This window comes from Haemaphysalis longicornis, unplaced genomic scaffold (assembly GCF_048455015.1).
Source record: "Haemaphysalis longicornis isolate Haplotype H1 unplaced genomic scaffold, Haemaphysalis longicornis Haplotype H1 scaffold_6, whole genome shotgun sequence".
Lineage (NCBI taxonomy): Eukaryota > Metazoa > Arthropoda > Arachnida > Ixodida > Ixodidae > Haemaphysalis > Haemaphysalis longicornis.
The window spans coordinates 103,911,474-103,931,378 of NW_027526407.1; the positions used below are offsets into that span (position 1 = coordinate 103,911,474).

General features: G+C 45.4%; 1 protein-coding gene and 1 non-coding gene across 2 annotated transcripts; one reads left to right on the top strand and one right to left on the bottom strand.

The window, feature by feature from the left end:
- The first annotated feature begins 2,882 nt into the window (after positions 1-2,882).
- On the top strand, positions 2,883-2,954 carry Trnag-ucc (transfer RNA glycine (anticodon UCC)). Its single transcript has one exon. It is a non-coding gene; the product is annotated as a tRNA-Gly (tRNA).
- A 3,783-nt stretch (positions 2,955-6,737) lies between these two features.
- Positions 6,738-18,909, bottom strand: LOC144141846 (uncharacterized). The gene is made up of 3 exons (XM_077673333.1): positions 18,705-18,909; positions 9,089-9,381; positions 6,738-7,236 (listed from the first exon to the last, which is right to left on the bottom strand). Exons 1-3 carry the CDS (start codon positions 18,754-18,756, stop codon positions 6,847-6,849), a joined length of 735 nt encoding a protein of 244 aa, XP_077529459.1. The 5' UTR covers positions 18,757-18,909; the 3' UTR covers positions 6,738-6,846.
- Positions 18,910-19,905: the final 996 nt, after the last annotated feature.

The following is a 19,905-nucleotide window of genomic DNA, read 5'->3' on the forward strand; positions in this document are numbered from 1 at the left end:
AGGCGATGCCGCCCATAACTTTGCAGTTTAGTATGGGGTATTATCCATGCATAATGCTCTTGGCATTGGCTAGCTGCGTAAGCAAGGTAATGGAACGTGTGATCCTCGCTCGTCTGGAATGGCGTCTCGAAAAGCATCCTTTCTAGATACGCTGACCTCTGTCGCATCGTTTGCCAAGTTTCTGACGTAACATACGAAGTTTTCCCTGTTGCCAACCTTCACATGTGCACCTGCTGGCTGACATCACCCATGTCGTACGACTAAAACCCTACTACTCTGGGGAGCTACAACAACCGCTCTTCCTCCCCGAAGCTTGCACCGAAACGGTGCTTCCACTGCCGGAGGGGTCATGTAACATACCCTTTTGGAGGAAACATCGCAGACGACGAGGACAAGAAAACTGGGAGCGCGTGCGGTGTGCGCTCATAAACGACGACAAAGAAAACGCTGGGGCTTCTGTTGGGCCAGCCGTTTGCTGCGACACTAGCTCTCATTGATTTACCATTCGGAAATACGTCTACATCGTCACACGACGTCTCTGCGTCGCCTTGTAACAATATCTTCACAGAGGCGACGTAACAGACGTGGGCACTACGCTGCTTGGGTTTCCAATCTTGCGGTTAGGTAACGTTTTGTCCGCCATCGAACTGGCGCAGTTTTTTTCTGTGTCATCATTTTTGGTTCTAAAAGACGCGGGAAAGGTCTACCAGAGAGAGAGAGAGAGAGAGCGGTCTTTATGAAACTGACGAAGTTAACTTGGCAGAGACACCTGGATTAATAAGCCAGAACAAGGACATCGACCTGCGCTTTCGTTTATTGAAAAGGCAACTCAATGCCGGCCGCATGTGAAACGGCGTTGTACACGTCCCCCTGAAGCGCGAGCAAAAATCAGTTCCTCGTTTCTCCACAGTCTCGAAACTAATTCAGGTTATATGTCTCTTTACTACGACATAAAGTGGCGTGTTACAATTAAAAGATTGCAGCTTGTTGTTATATTGACGCTAAATTTGCCCTTTAAATGTCAAATCATATGTTCGGATAATCCGCCGGCAAAATACGCTCAGCAATTTAAAGTACTCACATAGAACTGCGTACATTATTTATGAATTCGAACCCCGGCGGCTGCAGAATATGTGGAGGTAAATTGACCTGGGCTCCGATTATTGTATGTTGTTTACAATTCGTAGAAACGTTGCTAACCTATTTTTTATGGGACCAACGATTGTACTGCAAAATTATGTATAACTGCAACTTTAGTGCTCGTCTATTGCAAGTGCTGCACAGGTGGCACTTTCCACGTCGGTCTTGAAATGACACAGTCAGAATACTGTATGTTTAACGTGCCAATACACATTGACTGACATGTACCCATATAATCGAATCCTTTGCACAGGAAACGGCTTTGACAAAAACCGAATGCGGCCATTTAATAAATTGTGACTCAACAGGCATTACAGTATGTATACAAAATAAAATTCAGAATATAGACATTCCTAGAAGCACGTTCCACGGAATGGAGGCAAAATTGTGCAGCATGTAGAAAGAGAGACACCTTAACCACACGTCGCTTTTTGTCTTAGCTTCATGTCATAATTCCTTGGCATCAAAAACAATAAATCCCCGCAATAGGACGTTAACGAAAGGAACATAGTTTCATCTGCCATTCCGACATAAACCAAACGATTTACCTATGCTGTTCAAACAACCCTGAACTCAACGATGATGCTTCTTTCATCCTCCCAATAGGAACTTATTCCACGAACGCTGTTTCGTCTAACACTGGCGTGAACCGCGTTTATAAGTAGGGCATATTCATGGAGGCGGTACTCGTTGCCGTGTGCATTTTATTCTTTTACTTTCTACTAATTACAGAAATTCCGAATGTCTCCGCGAGATTACAAATTATCGCCATACTGTAGAGTAGGCTTCGATTTTAAATTTTGATTTGATTTGATTTGATTTGATATGTCATACTCTGCTGGTCGCAGCGCTCTGATTGGGGGAATTTACTGGAAACGTGACAGCCGCAGCGGGACGTCGGCTTGTATGATAAAGCCGATCAACCTGAAATCATGGTTCTGTAGTGCTTGAACGCTAGCGGAGCCACATATTTCTGGGAAACTGGGAATGTATGCTGTTGGCCTATTTATCCAACTGTTTATGTTGCAGTTGGTGAACCACTGGGCCTTCCCCATTGCAACGAATTGATTTTGATGGTTTCCAGTATCCTCTTATTTTTTCTAATTAACTCAGTTAAGTACCGAAACACTAGGTATCTTCCATTATTTCCAAGTGCGAAACATTAATTTAAACTCCATTTGTCCAGCTTTTTATAATTGGTTTGGGTGCATTCACGAACCATTGACATCTGCATTAGGAAACTTCGAGATTTGTAAGCTGGGTTCTCTTTCGGCGGTCCTTTTACTTTATTTATTTATTTATTTATTTATTTATTTATTTATTTATTTATTTATTTATTTATTTATTTATTTATTCTGCTGCAGTTGTGTCTAAAGTGTGTCGCGGCTCTGCTACTATCCGCTAACAGAATTTAAAGGTCAGTCAAGACACATTTTTCCTTAAGTATCCTGGGTGAACTTGTAATTTAGATCCCGAAAATAACGTATATTGTTCATTACTCAATTCAGGCGGTATATGAAATGGAGTATTACTTGAGACGTCAACTGTCAGTTCCGACTCAGTAGTGATTTGATTTTCGCGCCGTCGGGGCCGGCGTGGGTCCAGTGACCCATATTGTCCTCCTTACTTACAATTCCCCATCAGAAAACCAGCTCTCCTCTCCCCCCACCCTTCCCCCCACCTCAAGCGCGCGCTAAGAATAATCCCTACAAGACGATACGAGGGCCGACTTGGGGACATCGGCGTCGGTGGTATAGTGGTTAGCATAGCTGCCTTCCAAGCAGTTGACCCGGGTTCGATTCCCGGCCGACGCATGTTTTTTTTTTCTCCCTTACCTTCTCACAGTTTACCTTGATCACAAGGCCCCCGTAAAAAGAGGAATTAGAAGAGAGAAGTTTCCGGCTCCTTAGTGGGGCCGGTGAATGCGATGTCGAAGTCGGACGACGAGTAATCAGTTTGGTTTGACGTCATTTGGGAGCGTAAGGGGGGGGGGGGGGGGCGCCACGTCTTAACACTTGTAGAATTTAGGCCTTGGAATGACAGTTGCGTGAGGTCTGCTGGGGGGATAGTTTGGGCGAATGTACATTTAGGGGGGAAGCAGCGGGATGAGATTTACTCGTTAAAACGCGCAGAGCGTATGCTGCGTGTCTGATTAGTTTGTTAACCGAGATCGCATCATTGCAGGCAGTGGGTGAACGTTAGTGGGTATTCCTCGTGGAGGTGGCATCTTCATATCTCTCCATCTTGGGCGTTTTGGGACAGAGGAGTGGTGTGAAAAGTGGATCTGCAGGACTAGGCGTCGTGGGGACATCCAGTAAACCTCCAAGATGGTTTGGGGTTCCCATCGACCTTCCTGTGCGCAATTTCAGGTGTGAAACTTCAACTATATCTATTGTACAATCTGAAAAAGAACTGCAGTTGCATTTGCGCATATAGCCACATTAAGCGAAAATTTCTGTGAATAAATCGTCATGGACGCCTTTATCGACCTAGCTGCCATTGTTTCATCGCAAAAAAAAAAAAAAATCTGTGTAGCGCGGACATTTTTTGCGAACGCTGCGTGAATGGAAACAGACAAAAGGGTGACTGCATCCTCAACACGCCAGAGACCCGATAAAAATCCGCCTGAACAATTGAGTCCTGCAACCCACAACCCCTGGCTGTCCTCAAGAAGGCTCGAGTACAGAAGGAAACGAAGGAAGCATTGTACTGGAACAATGCAAGTGACAATATATCCCGCAACACGAATGCAGCTCAAGGGTCTCTGTAGAGCGACTGATAAGAAATGACGCTTTCGCCTGTTTTCTTTTTTCTTTTACGTTTGTACCGTGAAAGCGACGGTGTCGCCTGCATAAAGGGTACCAACATACCTAAAAAATACGGGCAGCGGAGTATTAATTTATTTTCCTGCATTATTCTTCACTGGGGCTGTCGAAAGTTGTAGTTTGTGTTTTTAATGTGCATGCTTTTAATTTTTGTAGTCGTTCACATTTTTTTTAGCCCATTCAACTCCATTGTATTTTCAACTATTAAAATAGATACGAGTCCTATTGGTCCTATTCTCCACTTCGTAAATTTTCACTTAGTCGCTATCTTGACCGCGAGCATTTTCTGATGGGCTCTCAGTTGTGCCACGTGCTTCGGGTTGTCAAAACAGCTGTGTGTGCAGCCGAAATTTTGACGCTCTATGGTGGCACCAGCTCTAATGTATACTTATTTTTTGGCTCCCCATCTTATCATACTCATGGATGGAGCTGAAAAACCAGACCGTGGGTACAGAAGAGTCAGAAAGGTGCCCAAGAGAAAAATACCGCGGGGTTAACGCCTAAAACACCTACGCTCTTTGCGGTTCGGCGCGGCGTATACACACACACACACACATATGTATATATATATATATATATATATATATATATATATATATATATATATATATATATATATATATATATATATATATATATATATATATATATATATATATATATATATATATATATATATATATATATATATATATATATAGTCGTGTATTTATACGGTTGGCAGGAACGATTCGGGCACGTGTTAACAACGGTTCTTCGCGCAAAATTCACTTTGTTTTATTTAGTAGCAAGCCATTTTTAGTCCCCATTGCCCACACCTACCACAAGCATTTCATGAGCCTTCGGCCATATACCTTCATTCTAATGTATATATTAGTGTGAAACTATGTGCCTTAGGCGCTGTGAATTCCACAATTTGCAGCAGCCGCTAATTTGCTCGGGGTACTGTTTAAAACTCTTTACTAGCTGAAGAAATCACAGCTTTGATTGCTTCTTATTCAGAATTAGATGAGGATAGAAATAACAGTTATGTTTGTTTATGCTAGTAGCAATAACATCGTCGTTATTGATTTGGTGCCACAGCATCCGAATCGGGCAGTGGTGATCCTCGCCTAGGAAGGAAAACAGAAATCGGCTCGATACCCTAGGTTTTCATGAGCCAAATATGCTTTTTTTCATCTGGGCTCGACAGCGCATGCGCTGTGAATCAGGCGACGGACGCACAGTCGCGTGCAGACGTGGAACGACACCCGCCGAGAAAAAGTACATCAAATTAGCATATCTAACTCTCTATTGACATCGTTCACTGTCCAATTTTGCCTCACTTGATTAGTTAGCCTGCACGACCGCATGTTTACCACCACAAAATTAAGAGCTGAGCTTTTCTTTCGAAGCACAGTTGAGGGAAGATCTCCTGCACGTATCCAGAGGTTTGACATACCCATGTTTACCACCACAAAATTAAGAGCTGAGCTTTTCTTTCGAAGCACAGTTGAGGGAAGATCTCCTGCACGTATCCAGAGGTTTGACATACCCATGTTTACCACCACAAAATTAAGAGCTGAGCTTTTCTTTCGAAGCACAGTTGAGGGAAGATCTCCTGCACGTATCCAGAGGTTTGACATACCCATGTTTACCACCACAAAATTAAGAGCTGAGCTTTTCTTTCGAAGCACAGTTGAGGGAAGATCTCCTGCACGTATCCAGGGGTTTGACATACCCGTATTTCCACCACTGGAGAGGTTGATTAAAAACATCATAAGTTTGCAATTTATGGGAAGTGTTGTCGGAATGATTTTTGTGTGCACATTAGACGAATATTTAGCCACATTCTCGTAATTTCAGGCGGTTATGTCAAGTGACATCCCAGTGAAAGCTGCCCTAGCAGCGTTTTCACCCCACAGTTGCCTCATGATGAGCAATACTTTTTCAGAGTTCGCTTCTTGACCTCAAAGTGCACTCAAATAGGACCGCATTGCAGGCATATTATTGGGGCCATGAAGACAAAATACAAATTAAATTCGTTATATGAAGCGCTTTGTCTCGGTAACAACGACACCAATTCAATTTCATCGAAAACTTTAAACAAATAACTTAGGTATAAAAGAAATCAGATGAAGCAGAGCTGACTCCGCCTACTCTATGAGGTCTCTATGAGGTAGCAGGATATTGTTTCTGCGGTTGGCGACCGCCGACATAGGTCATGGCCAAGAACCATGACTGGTCGATTGCAGTTGAGCCTCTATATTCGGTGACAACTTAATTAAGAACGGCACCGGAAGTTGTCGCTGTGCCTTATCACCGTAGCCGGATGTTTCTCCGCGCGGTGCAAGTAGGGCGTTACTGGGGATATTTTGAACGTGGCGTGAGCCGTTCCCGTGATTTTTTGGACTTAATATGCTTACAAACGACTCCAGTGACGACAAACAAACTGCGTGTGACAAGGCAGACGATATCACGCATTCATAGCCAACCCCTTTCAAAACGCGCGCGCACTGACGTCACGGGTCCGGCGCTTTCGCGGAGTGATACATTACATGACGTGGTGCCGTTCTTGAGTTGTAGCCGAGTATAGTGCAGTGTTATTGTATCACTTGCATGGTTAACTGCAGTTAACACCCTCATCACTGTGGATTTATTGCTTCTCTCTACTGCGTCGCAGCTGACGGCGTGTAGCGCAAAATTTGAGTCTTTCCAGGTATCTTGCATTTTTTCCGTTAAGGTTACATGTTCCGTGGCTGGCACAGAGCTGAATGAGATATTGAAGGCTACTTCTTAATAGTAAAGAGCTTTTATTCTGTCTTCACAGTGCCGTCAAATAGTATATAATCTTGTTTGTCCGATTAAGCGTTCAGCGGGAGACTGATGCAGGCAGTTTATCCTACTCGGCGCCCAATGCCCTCTTCAAAGCAGGCAGCACGTGAGTCTCGGGAAGCTTGACGAACACCGGCACGAAGCTTCGATCCGCGGCCTGCATGATCTCGAAGTAGGGCACTCCAGCGCGCTGCGGGTTTTGCGGGCCCGTCTGTATTCCCGTGAATGACGGAAACTCCTGCATCGTCAGCCGCAGACGCCACGCAGCTTCCGGCGTCGTCGAGGAAGAGGCGGCGTCACTTCCGCTTCCGGTGGCGTTGTCGTCCCGCAGCAGCTGGCTAAGCTTGCCGTCGAAGGACACCTCGGAGAACGTGACGCCTACCCGGCCCCGGTCTTCTAGGGTCGTCACGTTGTTGCCGGCGTAGTGGTACTCGTACACTCCCATCAGCTTAGCCTCCTGAGAAAGAGAACGCGTCACGGTGTTTCAAAAAAAAGAAAAAAAAAGAGGCAGGACAATTATGTTAGGGACCGGATGTACACAGGTCTCAAATTCTATGAGAGGTTCGACGTGAAGCAATATTAAAGCATTATTTCTTCCCACGTGGCCAAAGGTAATGCAACATAGTGTCGCCACCATCTTAATTTATCTCAGTGGCCGTTCCAGCGCGCGTTTGCTCGCACCATAGAGGTAACGTACTTCTAAATCTTCACAGGTAGTTTTTTGCTATAGGTTAATGACACAACTAGAGAGCTAAACAGATGAACAGGAGTAACGGAACAGAAAACACTCCCAATTGATTTGTTGCAGTGCGCCACGAGATCACATATAGGTACATAGGCTATGTCAGATGGCTATGGAAGGGATGATGCCTTTAGGCATCATCCCTTCCTCATACGCTCACTCCCGTCACCAGTCCACATGGGAGTTTTTGATGCATCGCTGCCGTTGCCCAGTCTCATAGGTATTCTTGCCTTCGTGTACGCTAGACTCGTTTGCGGATCTCCATACCTGCTTACGGCGCTGGAAAGCGGTTGAACAGATGTTTGTCAGCAGGGCTTATCCTGCCACCTCTGGCTCATCTGTCGTCCATGTTGTCATACCTCCAAATCTCGAAAGTGCGAATGTTAAGCTTCCGATCTCGATTTCCCATTTTTAAGTTCAATGCACTTCTTAAGCGACCCTGAACCTGCGTCCACCGGCGATGTCCGCGCACGTGGAGATGGGCGCGCGCAGCCTGGCCGCTGACATGGCACATACCCACGTGGGGGATTGGCCAGGAATCTTTTCGTCTTCCTTGGCAACGGGGGGAGATGGGCGCGCGCTGCCTGGCCGCTGACATGGCACATACCCACGTGGGGGATTGGCCAAGAATCGGGCGTGAGAAGGGCTAATGCACCTGCTTAAAGGAGTACTGACACGAAATTTCAAAGCTGAGATCCTCTCTAGCAATCAAGTACAACGACAACAGAAATAGGTGTCTGTGAATAAATGCATCTTTCTTTCTTTGTAGTTGTGTGTGTGTGTGTGATCTCTCTTTCGCGAACATTACCGAACCGCGCAAATTCAACTCCTGCATTCGCACTTTCACATTCTTCCCCTCGGGAAAATGCGGGGAATTTTTTGCGGTGTACGAGACCATGTTTGTTCAAACCAGAGGGACACTGTTGTCATTGCTCTCGTTCCCTTCATAAATTACGCATGGTTTGGTACATGAATGCACACAATTAGGGCTGCCTGATGTCCCAAAGCATTCACGCCAACTGTCTTCGATTTTAGCCTCTCCATCAGACAAACTTGGATTTCTCGCCTTTAAGGGCGCTGGCTTCAACATGGACTATCAAGCAAGAGGTGTTTTAATGGTCGAAAACTTGCATAATTAATTGCAGGCGCTAAGAATCTGAGGCGTGCTTCCGCATGCACGCGTTGCCACCTTTCTGTCCCAAGGGACCAGCGGGTGGGAGGGTCCAAATGTGCAGTCTTTATCAAAATATTACAGGTCAGAACGAATTGAAAGAAAAAGCTTGACGTTCAATTGCAGCTGAATTACCTCAAGGAAGCAAGAAAGAAAGACGCTTTCGCCGTCTTTGCGGCATAGAACATTTCCATCTTACTCGTGACGTAAGTTAGAACTCTGAGGTTTTGGGGCCTCCTAACTGTTGGAATGGCCTAGAAACTTGTGACGATGGTTGTACGTGCAGTGCAACAGTCCGAACGGTGACCCCACCCACCGACACTAATCTCTATCACCTCGTGATGGAGATGGATGTCCGAAGACCTTTTGCATTTCAGGCAATGACATTCGTCTCACCGTGCCCACTGCGATGACGAAAGGAAAGTCCTTCTGCCGCTCCCTGCAGACGGACCTGTGGGCTGTTATGTTCACCGACGTCAGGCGCAGTGGCGACAGGGTGCCGTTGAACAGGGTGAATCCGTTGGCGGTCACGTTGCCGACGGTGACGACTTCGTCCAGGCTGGTGCGGACCCTGGCCAGGGCGTCGCGCAACAGATTACGCGCGAACTCCACGTCTCGCTCGGGGCACTGGTCGGCCGGCGGTGGCCTCGTTTCCGGGTCGTCCAACCAAGATGATGACGACGGCCGTACTGCGTTAGAGGTAGAGGGCGACCTAGAGCAACCGATTCGAATAATAACATTTTACTGTTGTCTCCGGTTGCCATCTGTAGGACCCGGAAGTAAAAAAAAAGTACTATGGATTTCACGTCTTCCGGGACAAATATTTTGACTGAACCTGTCGGAACCCAAAACATTGCTCGAAACCAAATCTGAAACAGAGCTTACCGCTGGCTGTACTGAGACAGCCTGTTTTACTGTCTTTTAATAGCTTCAGATTTTAACCATTTTGATAATCTGTAAAGATTGCGTAAAGCTTTTGAACGTCTTCTTTTATACCCTTTAAAAGCTTAAAAGTACGTGCCTATTGAAACACGCGTTCAGCCTAGGTTCTGGCATTCATTTTGCTTACATTGCTTTGCCCGTGCTTTACTGCTTCTGTTTCTCGAAAAGATGCTAACACGAACTTCGTCCACATATCTGTTTCGCCATTCACAACTTGTGACTTCACACGTCATGCAACGGGAAAATTCATGAGGTTTCAATCCCGGTTATCGACCTTCTGGCATTTTCTTCTTCAGCAAGCAAGTGCCGCTGCCGCAGGTGCTATGTTAGCAGCTACTGCAATGTAATCTACTCACAGACCAAGTATCTTCTTACAGTTTAGTGCCACATTTCGGGGGTACCGGGGCCGTTTAACGACATTCGTATTCATGTCATGGTCCTGCCGACGAGAACGTGTTTCTTGGGGACGTTTCGAGACACAACAGCGCTCCCCGTCATTCCTATTACTCGTATTACTGTAGTACTGGTATTACTCCTATTACGGTAGTACTCCTATTACTCCTGTTAGGGTAGTAATCCTATAACTTCTATTACCCCTATTACGGTTCTACTCCTATTACTCCTCTTATGGTATACTACAGAGCGGAATCAAACGTTGCAGTCCCATCGGGAGTTGAATCAGGATCCCACTCCGCACACCTATGGGACTAAACTTCTCCGTCGAATGAGGAGCACGATCTTGATCACACAACTCCTTATAAATGTGTCGGGTTACTAAAAAGTACTGCAAACGGCCATTTTTCCTACCTAAAATTGGGATCCAATTCTCGCTCATCGGCACCTTTCTTTAGCAGGATGGGAAGCAGCGACATCTTGGGCGAGTATACAGAAGTCAAGAACGACTGGTAACGCCACTGATGTTGTCCCATTCTGTATTAGTCCAAGCCGATGGAGCGCACCTTGAGCTGGAGTACTGGACTGCTGTTGTTCAAAAATAGCTGAGAATTAAAGCAGCCTCTAACGGAAGCGCGGCGACAATCATCCCTGCGTATGAATTACTGGCTCGCTAACACACCGACGCGCTGCCCACTTCCGTGAACTGACGTCAAGTCGACAAAAGGATTCAGTCTCTTTAGTTGGCACACTCGTATTCGGATACGCCCCTACCAGCAGTGTCTACTTTCTTGGATAGTTCTCCTCGCGAATGGAAACAGCTCTTTCCAAAAACGAAACAATGAGGCAGATGCAATCAGAACACGAAGACTCCTTCGAAGCTAAATGAGCATTCGCTGACCAACACAGTTGCTTTCGTGGGACCTTGCTATGGGTAAGATGCATTTTCTTCCTATGTAATTTATATGTTTATTTTGAGGTGAGGAATAGGTGCAACAGCTCTCCAGCAGGCCCAGCTGCAGGCGGGACAACCGGCCAACAATTATCATCACCCGCATTCGCGAATCGTCGACAGTGTTGGCTGCGATGAAAAAGTATACGTTCGGTCTGTCCGCCATAGCTGTGCCCGATCGGAACAATGACCTCGCTTGGCTAAGTGGCTGCCCTGGAAATAAACCTGGAAATAAAACCTTTCTCATTTCAATAAACGTTTACTCCCTCTCTTTCTGTCTCTGGAAATAAACTCCCTGGCAGTTTATTTATTAAAAAGTATATTTAAATTTATTTATTTATTTATTTATTTATTTATTTATTTATTTATTTATTTATTTATTTATTTATTTATTTGTTGTTGCTATTAATGATAAGGAACGTCGTTAGGTCGGTAAATTATCCTTCCCGCAACATTTTTTCCTAAATAATCCCGTGCAAATTTGTATAAAGGTGGAATTAAAGTCGGACAATAATTCTTTCATGCACTTCATGCATCAAATGGAGCGTATGTCATCTCACACGGCTGTGAATGGCAGTAAGTAGGGGCTTCAATTTGGCGCCGTCGAGGAACGTTTGAGCCCTGAGCCCAGTGACGTATATGTCGTCTCAGCCTCCGCCGAAAAGCGATCCCTCGCTCTAAATACTTCCTACAAGATGCTTTTCGCTGGGCCCTTGAATTGTCGGCGTCGGTGGTATAGTGGTTAGCATAGCTGCCTTCCGAGCAGTTGACCCTGGTTCGATTGCCGGCCGACGCATGTTTTTTTTTTGTCATATTTATTTCGTCTTCACCCTAAATGCAACCAGCATACGGATGATCTCTCGAACCCGAGTTAGCATTCCCTTTTCGGCAGAATATTCGACAACCCTAGTGGTATAGACCCCAACAACATATCTACGGACCGACGACGAAGCTCAGCGCCCTCAATTCTGGGCCTCGTAGCCTCATCAACGTTGGAGTCAGATCAACGGTACAGCAAGTGGTCCAAAGCATGTTTGGATCCGGCAAGGAACCGCAGGAGTTTCAATCTAGTAATGTTTAGCACTACGACTACGTCGTGTGATGACAGCTTTGCTGTGCCTACCAATCAGGGGATGTCCTAAGGCTCAGTGAGGTTAACAGAACATGTGTTAACAGAGCTTTGAATAGCGAGCACACCCTGTGGCTGCCGAACTTGTCGAGAAGAAAGGAACCCGTGAGTATAACTCTTCATGTTTAAATATACAGTAAATAACGGGAAAAGATACATGGTCTGCCCGGAGGGTCGCCTCCGTTGTGATTCACATAGATGAGGCATACATACAAGTTGACAGCGATTCAAGCCTTCTCGAACCTGTTCACCAGCGTTTAGCTGTTAGAATGGCACTGCTGACTGCTTCTACGGGGATGTCACACAAATAAGGTGAACCCTCAGTACTCTATTATTAAGGTAGGCTTTAATGAAGAGATAGAAAATAAAAAAGCGAGGAAACCGGGAATTGAAACTCTAGAATAAAACAGAGTAGTCGCACTCTAAGAAATCGCTGCAGGCGGGCTTCACGACAACGCCCCAGAACGACCATTCCACGCGCTTAAATGGGCGAATTTGGCGAATGACGAGACCCAGCATGCGATAAAACTAAAAACTGGGATCTGCGCTGGGACAACAGCGCACACGCCCACCTTGCGCAGTTGTCCCAGAACTGATCCTAGTTTTTACTTTAATCGAATACTTGGCCACGTTATTCGCCAAATTCGCCCATTTTAGCAAGCTGAATGGTCGTTCTGGCGCGTTGTCGTGAAGCCCACCTGCACCGATTTTTTATAGTGCGGGGAAACACCCTCATGCATCATGCAAAGAGAAATAGCATGATGATAATTAACACCTTGTTCTGCGATCGCACGTTGTTTTTGATGAAAAACTTGATTGTCAGTCTTGTGATGTGAGAGTGTTCTGTCAGCCCAGCTGGGGCGGATTACCAATGGTTCAAAAAGTTCATATTAACCGGGCACTCCAAGCTTAGGAGCCTCCATCCCACCTCACTCCCTCCACTGAAGGGTAGAACAAACTGGCATACTTCGTGCTTTGCTTTGAAAAAGTTTAAACCTCCTGCTTATTTCCCCTGATTGAAACAGAGATTACCTATTTCAACAATGAATTATTCGAAAATGTTGTTGCTTTATGCCCATAATTCTAAAGTCAGCTCACAGTTTTTCGGTCTGAGGTAAATACGTTGCACTCGCACAGACCCATACATCCCGTTCGGCGACGGAGCTGACCCTGCTAATGGACACAGAGAGCAGCCGGGCGAGATGTGTTGAAGGGTTTTTGTTTAGGACCTCACCAAAAAACTGTCCCAACAAAAGGCAGGAAAGCGCTTGTAGACGCGTACATAGCTTTGTTTAGTTTCGTAAAAGATGAATAAAAAGAGAAAACAAGGTCATACGCACACGCGCTACATTTCAAGGTTGAATTTCTGCGACACGCATAGCCAGTTTTCTCCACTGTGTTGAAGTAGAAAATGGTTGTAAATAATTAATTTTTTTCCGCAATAATGTAGCAGAAAACGCGTGGCCAGTATGAATTTGTTTCCTGCTTTTATAAAAGTGGATATTTCGTGCAAAAATATAAGTGTATTACCTGTTTGAAAGTCAACTATCTGTGCATAAATAGAAGTATGTATGACTGTTTATTCTAGAGTGGTATTAAAACATTTTTGTGAAAGTTCGGTATCGACCTCGTTTTCTGTAGTAACCACCTCTTCTAAAATATTTCGCTCCCTTCTTGATGAAAGCAGTTGAGCAACAAACTCTTTAAATTATTTGCTGCGCTCAGTCGGCATACACAGTATACACAACATCACTGTTTGTATGGTAACGAACGTTGCCTTTGGGGACCTTATAATTCTGTTGCTGGATAAAACCACAAAATGTCCGGACGACTAGTAGCATGCTTACTGTAAGAATGCGCGAAGAGGTTTTTAAAAATGCCCACCTATCTACTTCACCAGTGCTCGCACGTAGGCAACCAAGCCTTGCGCTGCCAAATTAGTGAAGCATATAGAAAAGCCACTTTTCACGAATGCACTTCCTGATTTTCTTGAGAAGATGTCTATTCCGGAAGTGGGCATCACGTGGGAAAGTTCAAAACCCGAAAGAACATGGGGCAAGCATAAATAGGCTACATTACTGAAGAAGGAGAACAAAAAAATTGGCCGCGTATCTGCTCCTTTCGTTGCAAATGTCGTCAAAAGAAGATAGTCTTTATCGACTTTTGCCACGTAAATGCCTCCATTCGCTTTCCCGTTCACCTATCATGTTGTTCCTCTTGTGTCGCGCTCCACGCAAGGTAAAGACGCCAAAGGTTTGCTTAAATCATTTTAAATTTCCCGCGTTCCACTGCTCCAAACCGGGTGTCTCGATGCCAACGCTGCCGTGCGGCAAAGACGGGCGTGAATCGAGACGCCCTACTTCAACGTTTATAGAGCGGCGTTTCCCTAGTCCACGTGCGTTCCAAGCAGAACGTGGAACCTATCTAGTGGAACCTTTTGTAACTGTTGCCACTTGATTTCATCAAATGCCGCCAGAAGCCATATGGCGCGGGAGACAGCAGGCGACGGCGGAGTGATATTTTTTTCTTCAGTTGATGAAGTATTTATTCCCGCCAAAATCAAACATGTACGATTTTTTATAAAAGAACTTCTGTATTAATTTGTTTTCTTATATATGCATAATGTTTTGTTGTTCTTCAACAATATTGACAAGTATGAACATTACACCGGACTTAGACGGGCACATTTAGTTGTGACTATACATCATTTTCTATAAGCAGCCGGGAAAAGAGAAAAATACTCTTAAACCAGTTCTCTCGGCGGCCGACCAGCGTCGCCTGAGCGCGCTGGGCTGCTAACATCGCTCGGCGCGGTGTGCTCCGCTGCGTAGTTCAGGAGTATTTCGCACCGTGTGCTTAGTTTTTGCGGAACTTTCAACTGTTTTAGCTAATGCTGCGATGCCGTTCAAGGCGCAAACGTCGCTTGGTCAGCACTGCGCGGTGGTTGGTTATTGAACAACCAGCGAAAGCGAGAAGCAGTCGCTGACAGCACGCATGTGCACGACACTGCCTGGAGAAAATGCAGTGCGGTTGCGGCGTGTTTTTGCGGCATCGCTTCCCAACGCACACCGAGTTGAGATATAGGTGGATTCCGTTGATAAATCGCAACGACTTTGTACCAACGACAAACTCCAGGGTTTGTTGGGTGCACTTTGACGGCAAGCAGACGGAGCAAAATCCATTTATCACACGCAAAGCTGCGACAGGGAACGGAACCCCTTGAAATGTTAGAAGCAACTTTATCCATTACAATACAGCATTGATTGGTTGATTGATTGATTGATTAATTGATTGATTGATCGATTTATCGATTGATTGATTGATTGATTGATTGATTGATTGATTGATTGATTGATTGATTGATTGATTGATTGATTGATTGATTGATTGATTGATTGATTGATTCATTCATTCATTCATTCATTCATTCATTCATTCATTCATTCATTATGGTGTTTAACGCCCCGACGCTTCATGGGTGATGAGGCGCGCCGTAGTGGAGGGCTGCGGGTTAATTTTGAACACTTGGGGATCTTTCACGACCGCCGATACAATACAACATTACAATAAATTCTGGTTCCTTGTAGTCAATTTAAAATACCATATATTGTTTGGTCACTACAGCCGATTGGCATTAAACAATCCCCTTTTCATCTAATCTAACCTTTAAAATCACGGCGTTTTGTATACTTTTTTTCAGGCCAAAGCATTACACTGCCAAACGATATGAAAGGATAACTTTCTCCATCGCACACTGCTGGTCGATAGCAGGATAAGCAGGCAGCCCAATGTGGAAACGCAGCTCGAGATACGCGTGAACGCTGCATTTGGAAAATAACTCAACCTGTTCACAACGCGGTCAAAGGAAAAGCTTCTAATCCTTTTGCGTTGCCACGGAATCTAAAGTATTACAATTACAAAACAGTTACTGCTGGTCGCGTAAAGCATTTGTGGCGCAAGCAGCCGTTTCACAAAGGTGGGCTCCGAGCGACAGGCCACATGCGCTGCGCAGAGTTAGGTCAATCATGATCACGATCATGATCAACCAATATTAACTCGCCCGAACGTCAACCCTTTTGCTCAACCTTCGAATAGTAATTTGACTGGTTGTGCGGTCGTGTTATTTTTCTGCCCAGGTAATTTCGTTTCGTCAGTAACCCTCATAAGTCTAGTTAAGAAAGATTATATTGCATTGAAATGTCAACAGCGTAGCAATCCCCTCATCGAAAGTCCATTGCGAGCACGGATCACAGGGACCCACATATTCTGTGCGCGCTCCGCATTCGACGTCCGCGCTTCCGTAAACATGACTAATCGGTGAACATAAGAAGCACGGTGGCATTGAAAACACGTATTTACTCCCCGATATCGATTTCTATGTCAGTAGGTGCCATACCGGTACGTTTGCATCGCGGAACTGCGGAGCACCACCGGCACCGCCACCACAGTGCTACTGTTGCTCGCAACAGCCGGGGTTGGAATTTCCCGCTCTGGCAGCAAATGAGGACCTAAAATCCGTCCGCAGATGATGAAAACAAAACAGAACACACACACACACAAGCACTGCAACCGCTGACTTAACGCCAAACCACTACGGTTCACTCGGTAATGCACGGATACCGAGCAGACGCACGCAAAGAACGGAGCACTTAACAGCCCAGCGCGGAGGTTTCGGTGGTCGCTTCATAGACGGCGCTAGCGTCTGGTCACAAAAAGCAAATGGCGGCGCCCACCTCTACAAGGAAAATGGTGTATATAAGACTACTGCGCAGGCATTGTTTTACTTTGGCCGGGTGGCTGAATCGAGTCACAGACATACAGACAGACCAAAATTTCTGGGTTTAAGTAGCCCAAGAAAGACTATCGTCTTTAAAAAAAGACGAAGCCAACCAAAGGGAGGAAAATCTAGAGAAATAAGGTAACATAGAAAAACTACGCGTCAGTAAACGATGAGAATGAGGGCAGCGTTTACCACTAAGTCGCAACCTAATTGCAATATACTCAAAATAAAAAATAGCTCGAGGAGACACAAAACCTGAAAAGACTGGAAAACTCGCCTAAAAACCGAAAAACCTCGTTGACAAAAACACAGTCTTTTGTCAACGAGGTTTTTGTCAAAAGACAAAGCAACGACAGCAAATCGATCAGTGCTGGATGCAAGGTGAGTGCCATTCGTTTCCTAAATATGACAAAAGCGGAGGAAACCTTAGGGAAATGATGAAGCTTTGGAAACACAAAAACGCAGCTTACCATTGTCATATGTAAACCGTAGGCATTTAAAGAAACGGTAGTGGAAATGTTGTGAACGACGTGAATGAAATGGTAATACAACGAACATTTTCTCTGGGGATATGTACGCTGGTCCAGAGGACAGCCCGGCCAGCGCGAACTTGCTAGTCCGAACGAACGTAATCTGAATTTCACTCCATTACTGTTCCAAAGTCGGTAGTTAATGATATGAATTCGTCCTTTAGTCAATATGCGTCAAGAGTGGAATATGTCACAGTTACCAGAATGGGCAAACGATATCTCACGGCGCTTGGTCGACATCACTGTACCAAAAATCTGAGCCTTACGGTTTCAACGTTTTTTTTCTACACATTGCCAAATATTTGCTGCAAGGTCCAATAGGGATGCGTTTGTTTAAGAAGCACCGGCACTCACCCAAGCTGAAAATACAATTACAGTCGACTCGCGGTAATTCAAACTCGAAGGTAACCCAGGATTTTGTTTGAATTATCCGAAGTTTGAATTATCTCAAGTTCTCAGATATATGAGTGCTTACACATGGGCCAGGTGACAGCACACATTATGAGTAGGCCTTGACTTTAACCCCATTTGTTTATTTTTTAAGCGTTTTTAAACCTTGACTGCACAAATTAAACAGAAAGCTGAGACGTAAGGTCGACAAACCGGATGCCGTTCGCGTTTTTTCCGTAACCGCCGCGTCGTTTTTCTTTCTTTTTTTTTCTTTTTTGCTGACACGAGACACGCGATTGCGTGATTGCGCGTTTTTCTTTTTTTTTGTTTTTGCGACAGCAGGCCGCATGGCTTTGACAGCTTCGACAAGTGTAGGCAATCAATCACGTATAGAAGTTTTTTAAGGCCTGATCGTTTTTTTTAAATTCTAAATCGCATAGTAGAAACGGTAAATAAGGCCAGAAAGTTGAGAAACATCACGGTCTACCATACTTGTGCTTCGTTTCGAACGTGTGTTTACTAGCAACGCCTTTTTCCGTGAAGGCTTGAGGCGCTTATTTTTCATTTTTCGACTGTTATGATTATAAAAGCACGCAAATTTTCAAATGTTTGCGGGAAAGCAGTATATTTTTCTGGTATGCACACTCAAAAAGTATGAATTAACCGAATGACGGAGTTTTAATTAGGAGAGTTCTAATACGTTGAAAGAATAGCAGCGGGTCAACCAGAAATTTCAATTTTGTTTGAATTAACCGAAAGTACGAATTATGAGAGTTTGAATTATCTCGATTCTACTGCATATCGAGTAGACGTGTAAAACTCATCCATACAGCGACGCTCATCACTCAAACCTGCGATTGGCACTCAATCCTCCATGTTCTGTCCCCAACACTTACCGAAAGTAGTAGCCGTTAACAGCAGAAAGCACAAGCCCGTTGTGGAGTGCATGGCGTCAGCGGAACTCAGTTACGCCACACAGTTACCATGGCTCGAGATGCCCACGCACTTCCCGCGGCCCCGCCGGGTGACCTCCGAGCTGTATATCGCGCTCGCCGCAAAGCCGAGTCGAGCGCGTGTGGGAAACCCAAGTCGGGTTTCACGCATCGTCTCTGCGGCATCTTTTGAACCTACTCCGTCCAACGCAAGAGCGCCAAAATGCAAGCTTAAAAAAGACCACGAATGGCCCTGGTGTTTCAAAAATAAATAAGGACGACAAAGGAGCCGCACGAATATAGCATCGTGGTGCCTTTCTTTGTGCTTGTGCTTTCTCGGTCTGGTCTCTTTACCAAATTTAATGAACCCAGAATTTTTGTAATGGCTCTTTTGACATTGTTCATCCCACCAGGGCAGTTATCCGAAGGTCATCTGCTTGGATAGGACGTCACCACTTTCGTATGCAAGAGGGGGGGGGGGGGGCACAACCCGGCCCTAAAGTTTTGTTCTTGAAGGGGACGGGGGTACCGGAGAGGCCATCAATTCTTTCTGTGATCATTACTGTTCGTTCGCAGGCTACATACTAATGTTACGGAGCCGCGATGACCCTGTTTCCCGAAAAAAGAAACAAAAATGGACAAAAACAATCGAAAGGTCACGGGAGAGTGCGCTCACGATGCCTTTACCTTTATATATATAATTTGAACTCACTGCTCGTATTTTTTCCTCATCCTTCTTTTGTTTTCTTTGTGCAATATGTTTGGGGTCCCGCCCTCCGGGAACTGAAATTCTGTCTGGGAGCGCTACTGGACGTCATTATCGTTATGCCCCTGAGCGCCAATGCGCGGGCCGACAAAAAACTAGAAGGATCCAACGCTGCCGTTTTATCGCGAGACTGCCCGACATCTACGCCGGTTGTGGCCCGATTAGGCGGTGCTCTCGAGAGGGAAGATACAGCGCGGGAAAATATAAAACCACAAAACTCGGCGGCGGGGCATCCGCGCGCTGGCGGCTCCGACAGTGGAAGCACTCCACGCTCGACGCGGAGCCATGCCGACGATCAAAAAATAGCCCATCGCGTCCACGAGTGCACGCGCCCTTTCAAAACAAACAACAACAAAAAAAAACATACGAGTGAAATCTTTGGTCACCTTTATCAGGCTG